Source organism: Rousettus aegyptiacus, unplaced genomic scaffold (genome assembly GCF_014176215.1).
Source record: "Rousettus aegyptiacus isolate mRouAeg1 unplaced genomic scaffold, mRouAeg1.p scaffold_m13_p_6, whole genome shotgun sequence".
Classification (NCBI taxonomy): domain Eukaryota; kingdom Metazoa; phylum Chordata; class Mammalia; order Chiroptera; family Pteropodidae; genus Rousettus; species Rousettus aegyptiacus.
The window spans coordinates 37,175,710-37,194,533 of NW_023416309.1; the positions used below are offsets into that span (position 1 = coordinate 37,175,710).

At 36.3% G+C, this 18,824-nt stretch overlaps 1 protein-coding gene across 3 annotated transcripts in view; it reads right to left on the reverse strand.

The window, feature by feature from the left end:
- Positions 1 to 1,468: 1,468 nt before the first annotated feature.
- ARHGAP19 (Rho GTPase activating protein 19) overlaps positions 1,469 to 18,824 on the reverse strand; it is a 59,196-nt gene continuing 41,840 nt past the window's right edge. For 2 of the 3 annotated variants that reach the window (XM_016164205.2, XM_016164203.2), the window contains exons 7-12: positions 15,741 to 15,806; positions 14,333 to 14,524; positions 11,641 to 11,739; positions 8,075 to 8,185; positions 7,458 to 7,536; positions 1,469 to 3,989 (exon numbers count right to left, since the gene is read on the reverse strand). In XM_016164205.2, coding sequence (XP_016019691.2) covers positions 3,979 to 3,989; positions 7,458 to 7,536; positions 8,075 to 8,185; positions 11,641 to 11,739; positions 14,333 to 14,524; positions 15,741 to 15,806 — 558 coding nt within the window. In that variant the 3' untranslated portion in view covers positions 1,469 to 3,978. Of the gene's footprint in view, positions 3,990 to 7,457; positions 7,537 to 7,779; positions 7,920 to 8,074; positions 8,186 to 11,640; positions 11,740 to 14,332; positions 14,525 to 15,740; positions 15,807 to 18,824 lie in introns of all 3 variants that reach the window. The other variant, XR_001599310.2, reaches the window with a different exon arrangement.

Here is an 18,824-nt window from a genome sequence, read left to right on the forward strand (position 1 = left end):
CTCTTTAAAATAATGTGTCAGTCAAAATATAAATTAAGAGACCAAAGCCTATGGAAAGGAAATAAAAGAAATTTAATTTCAGAATGTTCCATGAATATAAAGACAAAAATGCATATGATTATTTCTTTACAGTTACATATATATATATAGTCGAATAAGAATGAAAAATTAAACATGGTGAAATGGTTAAGAAACCTTGTTTCTCTTGTTGAGCTTGCTTGGGGATAGTGCAAAGGCAACTGTTCGGTGCTGCCTTTATGAAGAGAGGACCCTGGTGGGAGTACTTCCCTACAGGTCCTGCTGGTCCCCACACACACATCTGGGGGAGTGCTCAATGGCTCTTCAGCATAGGCTATGGCCTCCTACACTCCAGTTTCCATGGTAACCCAAGCGCTCAGGCTGTTATGTACTCCACCTCCTCACTAGCCCCTCCACCAACTCTCCACTGGTAGAAAGATCTCAGCATTAGCTGTCTAGAAAAGCCAGCTTTTCTATTGTGAGTTTTAGATTGGGCTAATTATCACTGGTTTGAAAAGCTTGTGCATCCTAAGAACCCACATTTTCCCCAAATTCTAGGGTAATCCTGTCAAATGCTGGTATCCAGGTTTGGATCCAGGTCCTGTCTTCAACACAAAGGCTTCAGGGTGGAGGAGGGCAGAGATGAGGCTCTCTCCTGAGGAAGAGTTCTACTTAGAAATTTGCTGACTTCAGAATGAGAGCCTCCAGCTTAGCTTCAAGCATCTGTGTGAGGCCCTATAGGAAGTAAGACAGTCTACAGAAGTCCATTCCCAAAGATGGCCTCTTAGTTATGTGTGGTCATACAGCTGGTCACTGTGGGCACAGCCCCAGTGACCACAGGTTCTCCTGGAAGACAGTATTTTAAACCATGTCCTAATATAGGCTCTGCGAGGGAAGCTGAGCAGAAATATTGCTATTCGGGAAAAAAGAATGACTCTGCTCTGACACTCTGGGATCTATTGTCTTCCTTACAGGGCAACAAAACAGCCACCTCTGGAACACCCAGTGGTCATCACAGTCAATAGCCCTGCACGACGCCATTCCCCAACAGTACTCCCTTGTCACTGCTGACCGACTCTGGAAGGACATTCAAGGCAAAGAGCTGGTGAGGGATCAATTGTGGTTTCAATTATGATTCATTAAGTTCCACCTGCTTTAATACGTTTGGCACTCAGATATAATCAGTATCTCCTAATCCTCTCACTGCTGCAGTGGAGTTTTCCAAACCAGATTCATTGGTCCCAGTGCAATAGTCCCTCATGGTAAAAGGTTAGAAACCCCAGTGCCTAAGGTTTTCACTGATTCACCCAGTGTAACTCGACTAGCACAGATGTGAATCAAGGAGGTGGTCTGTGTTTTTATGCTTGTGTCATCTGGCACAAACACACTGCCCCAAACCCATCGCAACTGACCCTAGAAAGAAATAAAATTTTAAAATCCAGAAGAAGAGGCATTTCCAAAGAGATTGTTTCAACATGAAAAGTAAACATAACAAAACACTGAAAAAATATCAGACAGAGTTTAAAAATTGTTAAATACTGGCTCAAAAATACCCGCCCACCAAGTCAGAAGGGAGACAGTGCCCTCCTGTGACATATGAAAAGGGTTTTTGTCTTTGAGTTCTCCAAAGATTCCACAGGATTAGAACAGTTATATATTACAAGGCAGAAAGTTATATTATATTATTTATTTCTCGAAACTGCATCACAGCTTCTGTTTAAAAAAAAAAAAAAAAATGACCTATCATACCCTTAAAGCAAGGGAAAGCATATTTAATAAATAACTTACATGAAAAACACATACCCAAAAACATGCATAAACTGCCCACAGGCAGGCTACATAAAAGCATGTGCATATGAATACGCTTCTCACCACCTCAGTCCAATGACACTACCAGGGGTTACCAGTTCCATCCAATCATGAGAGTCTCCTAAATCTCAGGTACCTCCCTTACATAGAACCGCAGAAGGAACTCGATGACAAGGAGGTATCAGGTCACTGCTCTGCTCCCTCTACCTGAGGCCAGACCATGTTTAACACACCACATGACTCCGGAATGAAACACTCAGATGAACAAAGAAAGAAAGTATGGAGTGGAGGAAGAACACACTTCAGTCTGGTCATACCAAAAGGGGCTTCTATTTGAATTCACTGATAGCTGGTACAAGGAATTTAATTTTTTCTCAATAAGGAAAAAAAGACAAATGGAAACCTACGCAAATGAATTGCTAACAAGCATTTTTAAGAATGACATAAAACTGCTCTAGAGAAAAGGGCTTCTAAACAGTTTTATACTCCTATCCAGCTATGGTTCACAATCTATCAAGTTGGAAGGCCAAAGTTTTTTTCCTTCACTATTGCTGTTACAGCAGCAAAAGAAACAGAAAGTATGAAAGAGAGGACTGACACCCAGACATCAAACCATCCATTGCTCCCCAGAATCATCTTTTATTTCAGCAAAAATGCAGTATTTTCAATAATTTAAAAACAGGTTGGCAAACCATACTTTGCTGGGTAAGGCCTGACTCAGCTCCAGCACACAGGGTGAGAACGGTTGCACAGCTTCAGAAACAGGCACAGACTGAACATTCCCACCTGCCACACGCCACTTGCTTCCTGAGCAGTGAGTATTTACACGAGATCAGAGTTATGCCATTGCTCACCTCAAACACATGTGAACATCTCAACCCAAAACGCCAGCTGCATCTCCAAACTTTTCCCCATGCCCATTCTAATAAGGACAGGGGCAGAATAGCTCCTTGAACATTGGTGATAAACCACACTACTTCCAAATGAGAACACTCTCTCCTTTAAATTCTCTAAGCCCTGCAGAGACTGATGCTCACTCCCTTCCTCTGATTCTAGCTGGCTCTCAGGAGACGGTCTAGCCTGCAACCTGATCCCTTAGGAGGATGCGACATAATCCTACCCCTAAGGAGTTGTCCTGGACATAAAGCCAGCCAGCGCCCTCCTAGTCATACTCCAGAGCTTCCACCACATACAGTTATTTCAGCACACCTCTATTAAGCTGTCGGTGACTTTCCTTGAGTTACAGTGAGTCAAGGTGGCACAGAAGTATTGGCACCACATTGGCGCCAGAGATGTTTTAGGCAAGAAGAAATTGAATGAAGGAAAAGAGCTCAGCAACCAATTATTCATCATCAGTGAGAAAAGGGGAAGAGAGGGAGAGAGAGGAGAACGCGGTTTAATAACATTTGTTAAAATAGTGTATCATTCTGAATTCTCTTTTTTCAATACTTTAGGACAAACACCTTGCCATCTCAGGCCCAAGAAATAATGAAAGATTTCCAGGAAAACTATAAATTCCTTGAACACAAATAAAGTAATGAGGAATACAGCCTCATGCTCTAAAGAGCTTTCCCAAAGTTGAAGATGAAAAAGAGAGGAAAGACATCTGGCTTAGGCCCATTTAGAGTGCCTATCAAAAAAAAAAAGGCTTTAAAAAATAAGCAAACAACAAATAAACGAGAAATGACAACAAAAATATCCAACACTACAAAACAGAGAAAATACCAGTTAAAAAAAGACATCAATCCACTAGGATTGATAGTACTTTAAAAAAAAATCATTGGCAGTTGAGCACAAATCTCACATTTTTAAAAAACAGAATTTGTTTCAACAAATGCATGGAATGAGCACTGGCGTCTGCCTGATCCTGCCCACTGACTGTGCCGTGAAAGCTGGTTGTTGGTTAGTGGTTTCCCCATAACGTTAAAGGAGGGAGAGAAAGAGCGTGCCGCTAGCACTGGTTCAGAGGGCAGAGTCTGCAGAAATCGTCCAGTGAGTAGGGTTAGAGGTATCGGTTAGGTCATGGGATTAATTAACTTTCACAACGCAAAATGCAGCAGCAAGCTGCAAGTCCAAGCTTCTCTGTGAGCGATCACAACACCCGGCCCACTAAATAGAAAATTCTGAGTGGACGCCAGAGCTCTGGATCCTTCAGAGGAATCCTAGGATGAAAGAGAAACAAGAGCATTAAGCACAATTATGAATATTTTTTCCAAACAGTCCACCTAAAAGCTAGAGAATCTATATTTAATATTTTCTATAAACTGAGGGTTAAGAGTTTAAATGAGAACTGATGAATCTTTATCAAGTAAACCTCATTTTGTCCACCTGCTCTAATCGCAGTTCATTACATCATCTTAATGGCAAAATGGCTACCAGTTAACTAAGTGCCTATTTTGTGCCAGGCACTGCTCTAACTTCTTGATGTACATTCTCATTTATCTTCACAAAAATCGGTGGAGGAGGTGATGTGCTTGCCATTTTACAGCTGAAGAATCTGAAGCCTACACAAGCTAATTTGCCACCAGATTTATAAGGCTATTAAGCAGTGAACCTGGGAGTGGAACCCAAGTCTAACAGAATACAGAGTTCAGGTTCTTACCACCTGTAGTATAAACCCTTTTCTTTTTTGTAATGCAAGTGGCTGACTTAAGCTTTGATTGTCAAGAGGCAACCACTTCGAAGATCAAATAGACTAGATAAAAAGCTAGGCCACCTCTCCGCTGAGGATCCTATTTCAATAACTGACCGTTTGAGCCACTTGTTTTTTTCTCTTCCCTTTAAATTCCCACTTTTATGTTTTAAATTCACCAATAAAAAGTGAGCCCATGAAATCCTAGGCCCCAATCAAACCGGAACCCTAGGCCCGTGTATTCCCTCTACCCACAACCTCACTATGTGGCCCCAGGTGTGCTGTGTAATTTCCACGTCTTGCAAGTAAATAATCTTCATTTTTTCCCAAGTTTCCTGATACTTACTGCTGAACGGCACCTAACAATCATAAAAAGAACTACAATGGCCAATCCAACCACCACATTGGTTATTGATAGGCTAAGACCAGCACAAAACACTACCAGTATGCCTTTCACCAGAAAATGTTTACTAAATACCCACTAGATACAAGGCACTGTCATTTTTGGGAGAAGACAATAGAAGACAGGAGGCCACAAGCATATTCTTTAGTCTGGCCTTTGTCTTCCAGAAGAGAAACTGGTTACATTGATAACACAACACATACGAAGTAAATAACTACGATAAATCATATTAAGTGTCAAAATTTTCATAGTGTCAGTAAGAATTCAAAGGAAAATGTATGTCTGGCTGGGTTAGCCAAAGAAAGTTTCAATGAGGAGGTGGGGTTTCAGCTGGACTCTGAAGAATGGGTAAGACTCTGACTGCTGAAATGAATGCCAATAAGTAGGTGCTAAATCAGCAGTTTTCATCTGGGGTGATTTTGCCCCCTCTTCCCATTTGGCAAAATCTGAAGGCATTTTTGGTTGTCGCAACTGGAAGAAGGGTGCTACTGGTACCTAGTGGGTAGAGATCAGGGATGCTGCTAAACATACAATACACAGGACAGCTCCCCACGACAAAGAATTATCAGACCCAAAATGTCATTAGTGTCAGGCTGAGAAATCCTGTGCTAAATAAATGTCTTTGGGGACTATACTATTGATGATGATAATAATTGCATTATCGTCTTCAAAAAATATTTCTTTTATAAAGTTACCATAAAAAAATCTAGGGTTGTATTCATTGTGTAAAAGAAATAGATGGCAAGAAATTAAACTTGCGGGCTTGGAGGCTGAAGAGAGTTCGGATCTGGAGATGCAGGCTTAGATGCAGTTAATATACAGAGAACTGGACTGAGCTATAGAAGCAGACCAAGCTGCTAAGACGGGGAAAGTAAGAGCAGAAATGAGCAAAGAACTTAAAGTAGATGGCTGAAAACACAAAGAGGCCGAGGTATAGGCAGATGACAGTAAGTCACTGCAGAGATCGAAAAAAAATTAAAGAGTAAGAAGGAGAACAAGATAGTATAACATCATGACAGCCAAGGAAAGCACTGCAAGATAGAGGGAGTGACCAGGAAGAAAGTAAAATAAAAATGCCACTGCCTAATCCAGTGAAAGGTCATTCATTATCTGTGGGCCTGCGCTTTTCTGAATCACTAACATTTTTGAGAATCTAATAAAAAATATGTATCTTCCCTCCTCCAGAAAAATGCACATATGTGCCTACACATAAAATTATATCAACAATACCAGAACTTTATTAGAGTTTTATGAAGTCTGCAGTTAACAGGCCAAGCATCCCTCCTCTAAAACTCCTTGGTAAAATATTATATATTAAACTGGCTTATTTTTTTAATGTATTTCTTCTGAAAATAGGGTTGTCAATATTGAAAGGATTATTATTTCTCGATTATCTTTAAAAATGAAAGCAACAAAAGGTATAATTTATATAAAACAATGTATCCTTCAAAAATACCTTAGGCTTGGTTTTGACTTATGGATATAAAAGTAAAATATTTAGACACACGTAACTCAAACAACGAACTTGCATCAATCAGACAGCCCAGCCTAGAAATCAGAAGTAGGGTGGAAAGAAGAATTGAGATAATTATTCAAGGATAAGTAAACATACTGTATTGAAATCTAACTTTCTAGAAAAGTATAAAAATTAAGCTTTTGTTTGCTTTCTATTGCTGATATCTCAAACAGTAATTATGTTCATGTCTCAGTGCTAAAATGATCATGTCAAATCAGAGATCACTTCAGTTGTTGCATGAGCCTAATAAAACAAGACCAACTCTCATCCAGTTTCCTTTAGTTACAATTATGACCACTTGTTAATGTTTTAACAATCACGATGTGCTTCCAAAACATTATTTCAATTGAGCCTCATACGAAATCTCTAAAGTAGATATAAGTACCATCCTCATTTTCAGAGGAAACACGAGCTCGGAGAGAATGAACAGTTTTCTCAGGCCAGAGGAATGATGACTCAAATCAGGTCTAACTACAAAACCCCTAGTCTTTCCTATAAACCACATGGTTCTTCAGAGGAAAGCAAAGCAGCTCCTGCCTTTTACCAGAAGAGCTTAAAGAACCAGCAGTCCCAGCACTAAATATTCCTTTTTGCCTTAAATATCTTCAAAAACATCTTGTACACGATTTCCAGGGTCCTTCATATGAGTTATTTATGTGAAAAGCTTCAGTGAATAAACAAAGCTAAAGTGTACAAAGAAAAGGAGCATAACTATTCCACGTTTACTGAGCATATTCTCAGCACTTCTGTATTTGGTCTCACAAAGTGGTTTACACTTGCTTTTAATTGCTTAACAAGTATTCTGAAGACATTTCTCACATGTGTCCCATCTGTCCAGGAATGCAGGGACAATGTAGGTCTGTGTTCACAGTTCCATCCCTTAGCACCTGGGACAGTGCTAAGTAGGTGCTCAATAACTATCTGCTAAATGAACACAAGGACCAGGACCCAGTCTTGTGATTTTTATATCACTGCTGACTACAACCATACTACACTGGGAATTCAAAAAATGCTACTGACTGACTAGATGCAGAAAGGATCTACATTCAGTAAGAACACAGAATAAGTACAATTAGTACCTTTTTTCCCCTCCTTCTTCCCCTCAGACCATTTCAATCTTGTTGGTATCATCGTGACAGCTGGAGAGCCAGAACATAGCTGTAACAAGAAAATTTTACAGTGGCTTAAATGTCCTAATGTTGTTTCTAGAGATAGACTTTACTAACAGAGGAATTATTTACTAGTTAAATTTCAATGTGAAGACTTTTACTGATGTATTTATATCATTAATCTTAACTGATTTTATTCCTGGCTTAATGAAATAACTATGCCTGGGATACCCTGAAGAACTACTCCACAGGTAATGCATTGCCAGGTAGGCCTGGCTCAAATATTACCCACCCTCTGGAGTCTCCCAGTAAGAACTGCTCCCTCCAGCACTATGTTCCTGGGGCTATTTCACTGTATTTGTCTTCTCTGCTTATGACTGGCTATATCCTCCTTGAACTCAAAATGTGTTTGTTGAATGAATCAATGAAAACCTATAGAAAGATGACAGCATAAATGAAAGGATTAATTGAGAAAAAAGCATAGTTGAATAGTCCAGAGTGACACACTAAGACAGATAACAGTATATCTATTCTCCTTTCTAAAAATGTACACATACAAATAGAAAGTACAAAGAACAGTATCTTACTAAGTTCAGATTTTCTTTGCTGGCTCCCTTCAATTCACCCATGGCTGGAGATTCCGGAGAAGGGGTCTTATTTTTCTTTTCTGACACCATCTGGTTTCCCAGGACCTTCCGCTGATTTAAAAAGAGAAAATATTTAATTTATAAACATCTATTATCTATCTATATTATAGCTCTTCTGGCCTTCAAAACTACAGTTTCTTAGGTTAAAAAAATCTCAGCATTCACCTAAATTCTCCCAAGCCATCTTATACAAGGGAGGCCAAAGTATGTCACCAGGAAAAAAAAAAAACCTGAAATCATTGCCTTCTTCAGGTAACCACTTTTTCTCTACATTTAAAAAGGGCCAAGATGTTAGAACAACATTTATAGTTGATTTAAACTAGCTAATACAGGCAAAGACAGTGTGCTTCTGAGACCTTAAAAGAAATGCCAATTATCTAACTGTACAATTTTTTACTCACAGACATGTATGTTGTCTCTGGCAGCTCTTAAGAGATCCTTCCTTTCCTCCCAACTAACAGATACTTACACTAGGTCCATTCTAAGATTTTGCTTCCCTATCACGTCCTCACAGGAGACTGGAAAATTTGGAGAAATTCTGTAAGAGTTTCTAATATCATCGCAAGAGGGTACAGGCCTTCTTAAGAGGGTCACATGACTATACTGACATTCGGAGCAAGACTAAAAGCCCTTTCATTTCTTAACAGCTTAGAAGCTGATGTAACCTACTGTAACAGCTGACAGTGACAATTCTACCATGTTTGGAGAAATCTCTTTTTTATCCTTAGAGAATAAATTTGAATTCCAAAAACAGAACATATCAAAACTAAAACATTAAACTCTACGATGTAAATATTAGTAGCAATATTCAGAATATTGCAATATAATAAATTATTTACATGAGAGAAATTTTAGAGGAAAAAAGTCTAGCCAAAAAAAGAGAGAGAAGATCAAAATAAAATAGCAAGATAGCTAAAACACAGAAATGCCAGAAAAATAAGACTAGCACATTAAATGATTCCTTTCAGAAATCAGTTATCACCTCAGAGTAAGCTAAATTAGGGATGTCAGAAGCCACAGGACTGGCTATAAAACCTCCAATCAACTTTTCAAAAGACATTTTATTACTCTATTACTATTGAGCAGAAACCTACATCTATTATGAGCTCAAAAACCTCTTCATTTATAATGAAAACAGTTTATCCTCTGTTTTATAAAACTTGCTAACATTGTGTTTAAAATTGTTGTCCTGTTTTATCCTGATAGAATTATAAGCTCTTTTATAACTCTAAAGTTCTAAATTCTCTCTCAGTAAAGAAGTAGGCATCTCACAAGAGAAGACTATATATTTACATTTCAAGCAACAATTAGCAATATATCTACAACCAAATGCAGAAGAGCTCACTATGAAGAGAAAACAATACCCATCTAACTTCAGTTAAAGAAACATTGATTTAAGTAACACATAAACATGTCTTTGACTATAACTTTTCTTGTCATCAATCACCTCTATGACAGGGAAGTCAGAGGGAATGACAGACTTCCAAGTAAAATGAACCAAGGACATTCATTTTACTTGCCACATCTAAGCAGGTAAATGTACCTCTAGGGTTCCAGCAGAGGGAATTTTGTTTCAATTGTGATAAAATATACAAACATAAAATTTGCCATTTTACCATTTTTAAGTGTACAGTTCAGTAGCATTAAGTAGTCACATTGTTGTGTAACCATCACCACCTTTCATCTGCAGAACTTTATCTCCCCAAACAGAAACGCTGCACTCAATAAACAATAATTCCAATCCCCGCCCCCCACTCCTAATTCCTGACAACCATTTCACTTTCTCTATGAATCTGACTAGTCTAGGTACCTCATATAAGTGAAATAATACGAAATTTGTTCATTTGTGTCTGGCTTATTACACTTAGCATATTGTTTTCAAGGTTCATCCATGTTGCAGCATGTGTCAGAATTTCCTTCCTTTTCAAAGTTGTATATGCCACATTGCTTTTTATCCACCAGTGAACACTTGAGTGGCTTCTACCTTTTGACTATTGTAAATAATACTGCTACAGACATGGGTGTAAAAATATATGTTCGTGTCTCTGAGGGTTATATACTCAGAAACAGAATTGCTGGATCATACAGTAATTCTATTTCTAATTTTCTGAGGAACTGCCATACTGTTTTCCATAGTAGTTATACCATTTTTCATCCCCACCAACAATGCACAAGGGTTCTAATTTCTCCACATCCTCACCAAAACTTTTTTGTGTGTGTGTGAGAGTAGCCACCCTAGTCAGTAAATTGGTATTTCATTATGGTTTTGATTAGCATTTCTCTAATGATAAATGATACTGAGCATCTTTTCATGTGTTCATTGGCCATTTGTATGTCTTCTTCCTAGAAATGTTGATTTAAGTCTTTTGATTATTTTTTAATTGGGTTTTGAGTTGGTTCTTTGGAGTTTTTCCTACTGTAAGTTATTTTTTATATTCTGGATATTAGCCCTTAATCAGATATGTTTTACGAATATTTTCTCCCATTCTCTTTGTTGCCTTTTCACTTTATTAATAGCAATGGAAATTTTAATGTCAAACAAACCTAATATCCCATACGCCCCAATGGATCAGGATTGAGAGTGAATTTTAAACTTCTATTAATGATATTAACCATCAAAATTAGAGTTAGATGAAGTTGCAACTGCTAATAACTACAGCTTAAATATATATATACACACATATACATGTATATATAAATTCTAAGCAAAGAGCTCCTTAATGTTGCTGGATTTATAAATTTCAATAATGTTAAAACTACTTTAAAAAGGAAACCAGTAGAATACAGAATAGTGCAAATCTTTCTCCAAGTTAACCAGAATCTAGCCTTAGTTTTTTTATGCCTAGAAATTTGAACCCTATAATCAGGTTATCTACTGCCACCTGATGACAATATTCCTTAACTACAAGTTCAAATCGTCCATGAAGACTGGTAAATTGAATCTACAAACATCGTGATGGCAGCGACAGCACCTAACTGTATACTGTATTTGTTTTAAAACAAGACTTTTAACAAATTTAATACAAAGGAAGAGAACACAAATGATCAAAGTACTAAGCTCACAAAAATCTGAGTTACCTAAAACTCACTAGTTTTCTAACCATTTTTCAACAATTTTCCTAGACTGTCAAACTTCTCATTTCTCTAAACGTTAGCAAATTGCATAATGAAGCGTGTAGCACAAAGCAGGTCATGAAGCAAAAAGGACTCTCTAAACAGCTCAGGAATAAGGACCCTATTCTCAGCCCCGGAAGAGGAAGATGGACCTTTATATCTTTTATTCCTCACTTCTACCATGATGGAGCCCCTTCTTTGGTTTGAAAAACAGCAAACATGCTTTGAAAAACAGCAAACATGCTTTGAAAAATAAAAGCTTTTCCAAATTCTATCCATTTCCCATTACAAATGATCCCAAAGAATGGAAAAAAACTGTTCATGCATAAGAAAAGCCAAACTGTTCAATCTTCTCACAGTTGATGCTGAAAACAACAGCACAGCATACCTACCTTAATAAGGCCACTGAAGGAACGTGAACGGGCCCTCTTCTGTACTCGGGGAGTAGAAGGTTCTCGCCCTGGTGTCTGGGTCACAGATTGCTTATTAAACTAAAACAAAACAGAGAGAACATTTTGTTAATATTCTCCCATCAAGAGATAGCATTCTGTGACAACCAATGGAATAGCTAAGTATAAATAACCAGAAAAGTCCAGGAAGAAGTGAGTCTGTGCACATATGGAATAGTAGGTTGGCAAGCAAATCACAAAGGCAGAAATAATGCTGCCAAAAACAAGTCAAAATGTATTATGTTAGTCTGAGGGCTAATTAAGTTAAATAGTGCACACACACACACACACACAACACAAATTGGAATCGGACAATGCTTCCAGAATTAGATCTAACAACCAGTTTATAGTAAATATAGAGGACTGAGGAATATCTTAAATAACACCATAGGGATGCAATCAGCAAAATTCAGACTGTAGGAGACAACCTGGTTTCTTTCACAAATAAACTGCAGGAAGAGGAAGAGAAAGAATGAGTGTGTGTATGAGTGTGTGTGTGTGTGTGTGTGTGTGTGTGTGTGTGTGTGTGTGTTTAACGCAGTGTGGTATCCTGGACTGGATCCCAGAACAGAAAAACTAGTAAAGTTTGAATAAAGTCCGTAGGGTTAATAGCAATGTACCATCTGTTAATTTCTTAGTTTTGACAATGTGAACTTTAGAAGGAACTGGGTGAAGGGGATGTGGGAATTCTCTGTACTATCTTTGCAATTTTCTTCTAAATATAAATTATTTCAAATTTAAAAAGTTTATTCAAAGAAACTGGTAACTTTTTAGAGGGAAGGAAAGGGAGGGAACCTATATGTTAAAAGGGACCTAGTAGATGTATCAACAAAAAAATGCATACTCTTTGGTCATGCCACTTCTAGAAAAAATCTGCAATGAAAATACTTATAACAAAAATGTATAAATTAAAAAATGACCCAATTTCCTCAATACATACAATAGAAGGCAAGCTGCATATACATTAGGTTATATATGAGATATAAGCAATGATTAAAATGTTTACCAGCTTTTAATGACATGAAAAATGTTCATGATATAATTTTAAATGAAAAGAGCGGGATATAAAAAATGAACTATATATTATGATCTCAATTAAGCAAAAAAAAAAAAAAAGTAAAATACATAGTCATGAAAAAAAAAAAAAAAACACCAGAAGGAAATACTCCAAAAAGTTATCGGTGGTTATCTCTGACTTACAGGTGGTTTTTATTTTCTTTTCTACATTCTTCTGGAGGTTTAAATGTTTCTGTAGTGAGTATTCATTTATTTTTATAATCGTGAAAAAAAAAATTAGGAAACAGTAAAATTAGTTTCTTTGAAAAGAAATGGGTAGTATTTTTAATGTATGCAAAGAGTTTACAAGCATGCCTGAGAAAATGCTTATGCTGTAATGTTTTGTGAAAAGGGAATAATAAAGTATATGGTATAATCATAACTATGTAAAAATATGCCCAAAGAAAAAGTCTGAAAAAAATAGCCAAAATCTAAACACTAGTTGAATGATTTGTTTTCTTTTTATCCTTCTCTATAATTTCCTATTTTTCTAAAAAGGTGCAAAAATAATGTTAAGATTTTTTCCTTTGTATTATCTTTAACCCTCAGTGTTCTTGTAAGTCATTATACTTGTCCTACCTGAATTGCTATCTTAATTTCTACCAAGAATTAAATCACTACACTGCTTTGAATCTATAATTCTCAGCTAACACCCTTCAAAATGCCAGTCATAGCACAATTTGCTAGATGTCAAAGTAACTTCAAAGAGAGTGACACAAAACTTCTCTTAAAGAGTTTTGTCAATTGTTAAGAATCACTCGGTTCAACATTTTCTGAGCACTTATTCATGTTTGGCCCTATGCTTGAGCTTAGGTATAAAAAAATAAAAACACAGAGACCCTACCCTCAAGACAGTCCCAACTGAATACATAGTCAAGAGACTGACCTTGCCTGATCAGCTAAAATTCAAGAGGGACTGAGACAAAATTAATTTCTTGAGAAAGAAACTAACCAAGTCATCCGGATTTACTTAAGCTACACTTTGAGTCTCAAAATGGGAAATGAGAGACCTCCTTTAGCTCCAAAATAAACAAACTTTGTCTAGAATTCTTATTTCTAGTATCAGACTAGGCCCCTGTTATCTAATTGCAAACAACTCACTAATCAGAGCTACCACTTTTACTATGCCAGCCATTTTACATAGATTCTATCTAATCTTTATAACCATGAAACATGGGCATTATGATTACCATTTTACAAACAAGAAAACTGAAATTCAGAAAGATTAAGTTATTTGCCGAAAAAAAATCTGAAGGGCTTAAACTTTGGAACAATATATTGTAACTGCTGGTTCTCGCTCAGGAAACTTGGTACATGACCAAACTAGAGAAACTCTAAGTACACTTGGATCCCTCTGTTTAACTCTAGAAATCTAAAAGCCTCCACTCCTTTCTCTAATGGGGCGGGAAAACAGAGATCACACTAGAGTTCCATAGACAAGCTTGCTTTCTTGGCTGAGCTGAAGCTTGGGCCAAGAAGAGCGAAGAATTAAATGAGATTTGTAACAATACTCCCTAGTGATTCTACAGCCCTGATCACATTCCCAAAGCCCCATCACTGTTTCCCTGCCTTCAGCCACCTGTCTGATAAGCTGTTTCTTCTTTGCTGACTCTGGCATATTATGAACATGTTGAAACAGCTCTCTTAGTGCCTCTTCTGTACGCTGCTGGGTCTCCTCCTGATGAGAGCAGGTATCTGCCCGGTTCCATTTCCAAGATTTTGCCAGTTGGAAGGACTTAGTATGACATGAAGCTGTCAGATCAAGATCATCCTAGAGAAAAATTTAAAAGAAAAGTAAATTAATATATCCCTACTAGCTTTTGTTTTCAGGTTCCCACAATCCTAGAACAAAAAGAGGGTGAAGGAGTGGGGAAGCTGGTATATTCTTATACCCAGGAATGAGAAAAATCTAAAAGCTATTATCAGACAAAAAGAAACCTATAATTATAGACTATAATAATAGCCCACTTCCATGACCTGCCCAGAGAACCTAAATTCATTTAGAATACTGCCACCAAAAGTTATATTTACATAAGAGTTCAGTTTTCAAAGAATCTTTGAACCTCATGCAATTTTCACTGCTACCCTATGAAATAAACAGAAAAAGTATCACCATTCCCATTTAATAGAAAAAATTAAAGTTATAAGTTTAAACTCTAGATACTAAAGTGATACACTCATCTTAGAGCCAAGAGCTGGTTCTCTTTCCCATGTATGACATTATGTGACAACTACGTGGCAGTAGTAGTGGAACAAAACAACACTCTAAGACCACATCCCAGTTAAACTAGTTGAAATCAAAAACTGTTTTCCTGGTTATACCGAGTACTTGCTAAATGAGAGGTAGAAACTAACAGGAGCAGAAAAAATAGTATAAAACGATAGCTTAAGTTTCTAACCAAGACAGACTAAAGAGAAGTCATCAAAAAGTACTTGTAAAATTTTTTAAACTTCTCACTTTTAAAGCGAAGTAATCATATATAATCTTGTTAACAAATAGCACATATTTGCTTTCTAAGCTCATTTGGTCTCAAGTCTTTTAGCTATTTGATAGGGCCACCTTACTACTGAACCTGAAATAAAAATGCATTACATAAAATTGTACTTTTATTACTTTTATAAAATATTTACTACATTTGCTGTTTACAGATTGTTTATATCACATGCTGTAAGAATGCACACAGGCTTTATAAAAACCTTTAAGCCTACAGTCTATGCCTTCACTCATATGCAGAGGACACCATCCACCAGTGGAACACCTCTGAAAGCAGACATAAAGACCACATGTCAGGGCATTTCTATTTCAACATATAACTTTCTTCTCAGTCTTTTTCCTTATCTCAAAATGACTAGATAATTTTGGACTATAATATTAAAAACATTTTATTTTCCATGGCTTTACTTTAATTTCAGACTTTGTTTTAAAACTTCACTGATTTTAATTAACTTCCTCCTTGTTTGGGCTAAGAGTTATTTCCTTTTCTTACCTTTGATGCTTGAGTTCTGGAGCCCAAATAGTGCAATCTGGCGCATTCCCGAACATAAGCAGGAGCCTGGACAGGTTATAAAAGAAAACCAAAACCGAATAATTGGTAGTATCTAAAAGTCTTTCAAGACACAAAGACAGTGGTTCTCAAAATGATCTGATCGGCAGATTACTTTGGAAAAACAAAAGATCTTCAAAATGCCCTATTCTAAAGCTTCCACCAAAAAGACAATCTCAATAAATCTGATAGGAAACTATTTGTGAGAAGACACCACTATAGTTGTTGCAGTTCTGAGAATCAAATATGGTATGTATGTACTCAATGAACCAGAAACAAAATATAGATATCTAGTAATGTTTATAATTGACAAAAACCACCCCCAAAATTCTTACAAATTACAAGTGGCAGTATTTTAGAATCATTGTATAGAAAATACCATTTGGAATTACTATGGAGTAACAACAGACAAGGAAGAATTTAGCTTACTGCTACATTGCCCAGAATCCTGTGACAAGTACCCTGCACAGTCCTAGTAGAAGTATAAAATAACATAAGTACTATGGAAGAATTTTGGCAACATCCAAGAAAATTACATTTGCATTTACCCTTTAACTGAGAAGTCTCAGTTCTGCAAATCTATCCTGAAGATATAACTTTAGAAATATAAAACGCACTTGGATAAAACTAATCAAAAGACTGGACCCAGCCTCAAATGTCTATTAAGCAGACTGGTGGAATGAATTTTTATACAACCATACAACGTAGTACTATGCAGTCATTAAAAATGAAAGAAGGAAGGGAAGGAGGGAGAGAGTGTAAGAGGGAGGGAAGGAGGGAAAGAGGAAGGGAAGAAAGAAGAGAGGGAGGGAAGGAGGGGGGAAAAACTCAAAGATTAATGGAGTCTTGTCAAAAAGACACAGCAGGACCCTGCTTACAGGAACACTCACTGGCCAAACTGGGACAATTTGAATATCAAAATTAGTACCGAAATTGAAGAACACTTTAAATAACTAAAAATCCATGAGTCTATAGACACACTCAGAAAAAAGAGAGAATGAGACAGAGAAAAGGAAAGCTCTTCTCTGAAGAGCTAATAAAGATTAAATAACAGAATTTAAAAATCACTATTTTTAATACTTAATACAATCATAGATTCCAGCAGGATTATCAATGGATGCTAAAATTATCATAATATTACACAGGTTACCCACTGCTGAAAATGAAAAAAAAAAAATGTGCCTTTATAATTGAGATATGTGGCAGCTAGCAAAATTAGCATCACTAAGAGACAATTCTGTGCCTCATAAGTGATGCAATATGATGCAATATGATACACACAAACAACACCTATGAAGTACCTTTACCAAAATTCCTTAACCTGAATCTAATCAAGCCTCTAAACCTAACTTGCAGTTTACAGGAACTAGATAGAGGGGGACAGAGGAACAAGTTAAATGACTTTGAGAAGACAATAAGACAAATTTAGAATGTATAATATTTTATAACAGAGTTGGCCTGAATGCTTCAACAAATCAATAACATGAAGAAAAAGCATGGTTGTTCCAGATTAAAAGTGACATAATAATCAAAACAATACATAAACCTCAACTAGGTTATGATTTTAAAAAAATTAACAGCTATCAGATACATTCTTACGGCAATTGAAGAAACCAGAATTTGTACTGAATATTAGCTGATATTAAATTCTTGCTAATTATCTTAGATGTGATAATGGTATTATGATTTTTTAGAATATTCTTATTTTTAGGAGATGCATATTAAGTATTTTGGATAAAGTATGATGTCTGCAATTTACTGTCAGTGGTTCAAACAACAAAAAAAGTATAACTAAATACAGAGAGATAAAACTGAACATTTGCTGAATTTGAGGGAGAATTATATGAGTATTCACTGTTTTACTCTTTGTACTTTTCTCTATATTTGAAGTTTTTCATAACAACATTTTAACAAGAATCTTATGACAAAGACATTATGATATCTATAGTTTAATTTTTAACTTGAAAAACTATAAAGCACAGCTCAAGATCATAAGTAATTTCCTTCAAACAAGACACGACAGAAGCCACACCATGGCTTCACCTTCACCTTGTTTGCACACACTAGAGAGACCCTGCTGCTGGCCTTGAAGAATTAGGCTGCTATGATATGAGTGAAGAAACAAATTGAATGAAAAACAAATTAAAAGGAACCAGAATGAGCAAGAGCAACTAGGCAAGAAATATAAGTAAAAGACACCCAAATTGGAAAGGAAGAAGTTAAATTATCTGTTCACAGATGATATAAACTTATATGTATAAAGCCCTATGGATTTCTTAGTCAATTATTATAATGAATTCATCAAAGTAGCAATATACAAAGTCAATGTTCAAAAATTGGTTAGATATATAATAAACATGAAAAGGAAATTAATAAAACAATTCCATTTACAATAGCCTCAAAAAGAATAAAATACTTAGGAATTAACCAAAGCAGAGAAAGATTTGTACAATGAAAACTATAAAACATTGCTGAAAAAAATTAAAAACATAAATAAATGGAAAGACATTCCATATGCATTGAGTGAAAGACAATACTGTTAAGATGTCAATACTACCCTAAGTAATCTACAGGTTCGATACAATCCCTGTCAAAATCTCAGTGATGGTTTTTGCAGAACCAGAAAAATCCATCCTAAAATTCATATGGAATCTCGAGGTATTCCAAATAGCCAACAAACTTGAAAAAGAACAAAGCTGGAGGACTTATATTTCCTAATTTCGAAACTTAACTACAAAGCTATAGTAATTAAACATTGAAGAACTACATGAAGACAAACATAAAATCAATGGAAGGGAATAGAGTTCAGAAAGAAATCTTCACCCATATGGTCAATTGATTTTTAACAAGGGTGCCAAGATTATACAATGGGGAAAGGACAGTCTTTTCCATAAATGGTGCTAGAAAAACTGGTTATCCACATACAAAAGAATGAAGTTGGATCCTTACCTAACACTATATATAAAAATTAACCCCAAATAGATTCATAACTTAAACATAAGACCTGAAATTATAAAACTCTGAGGA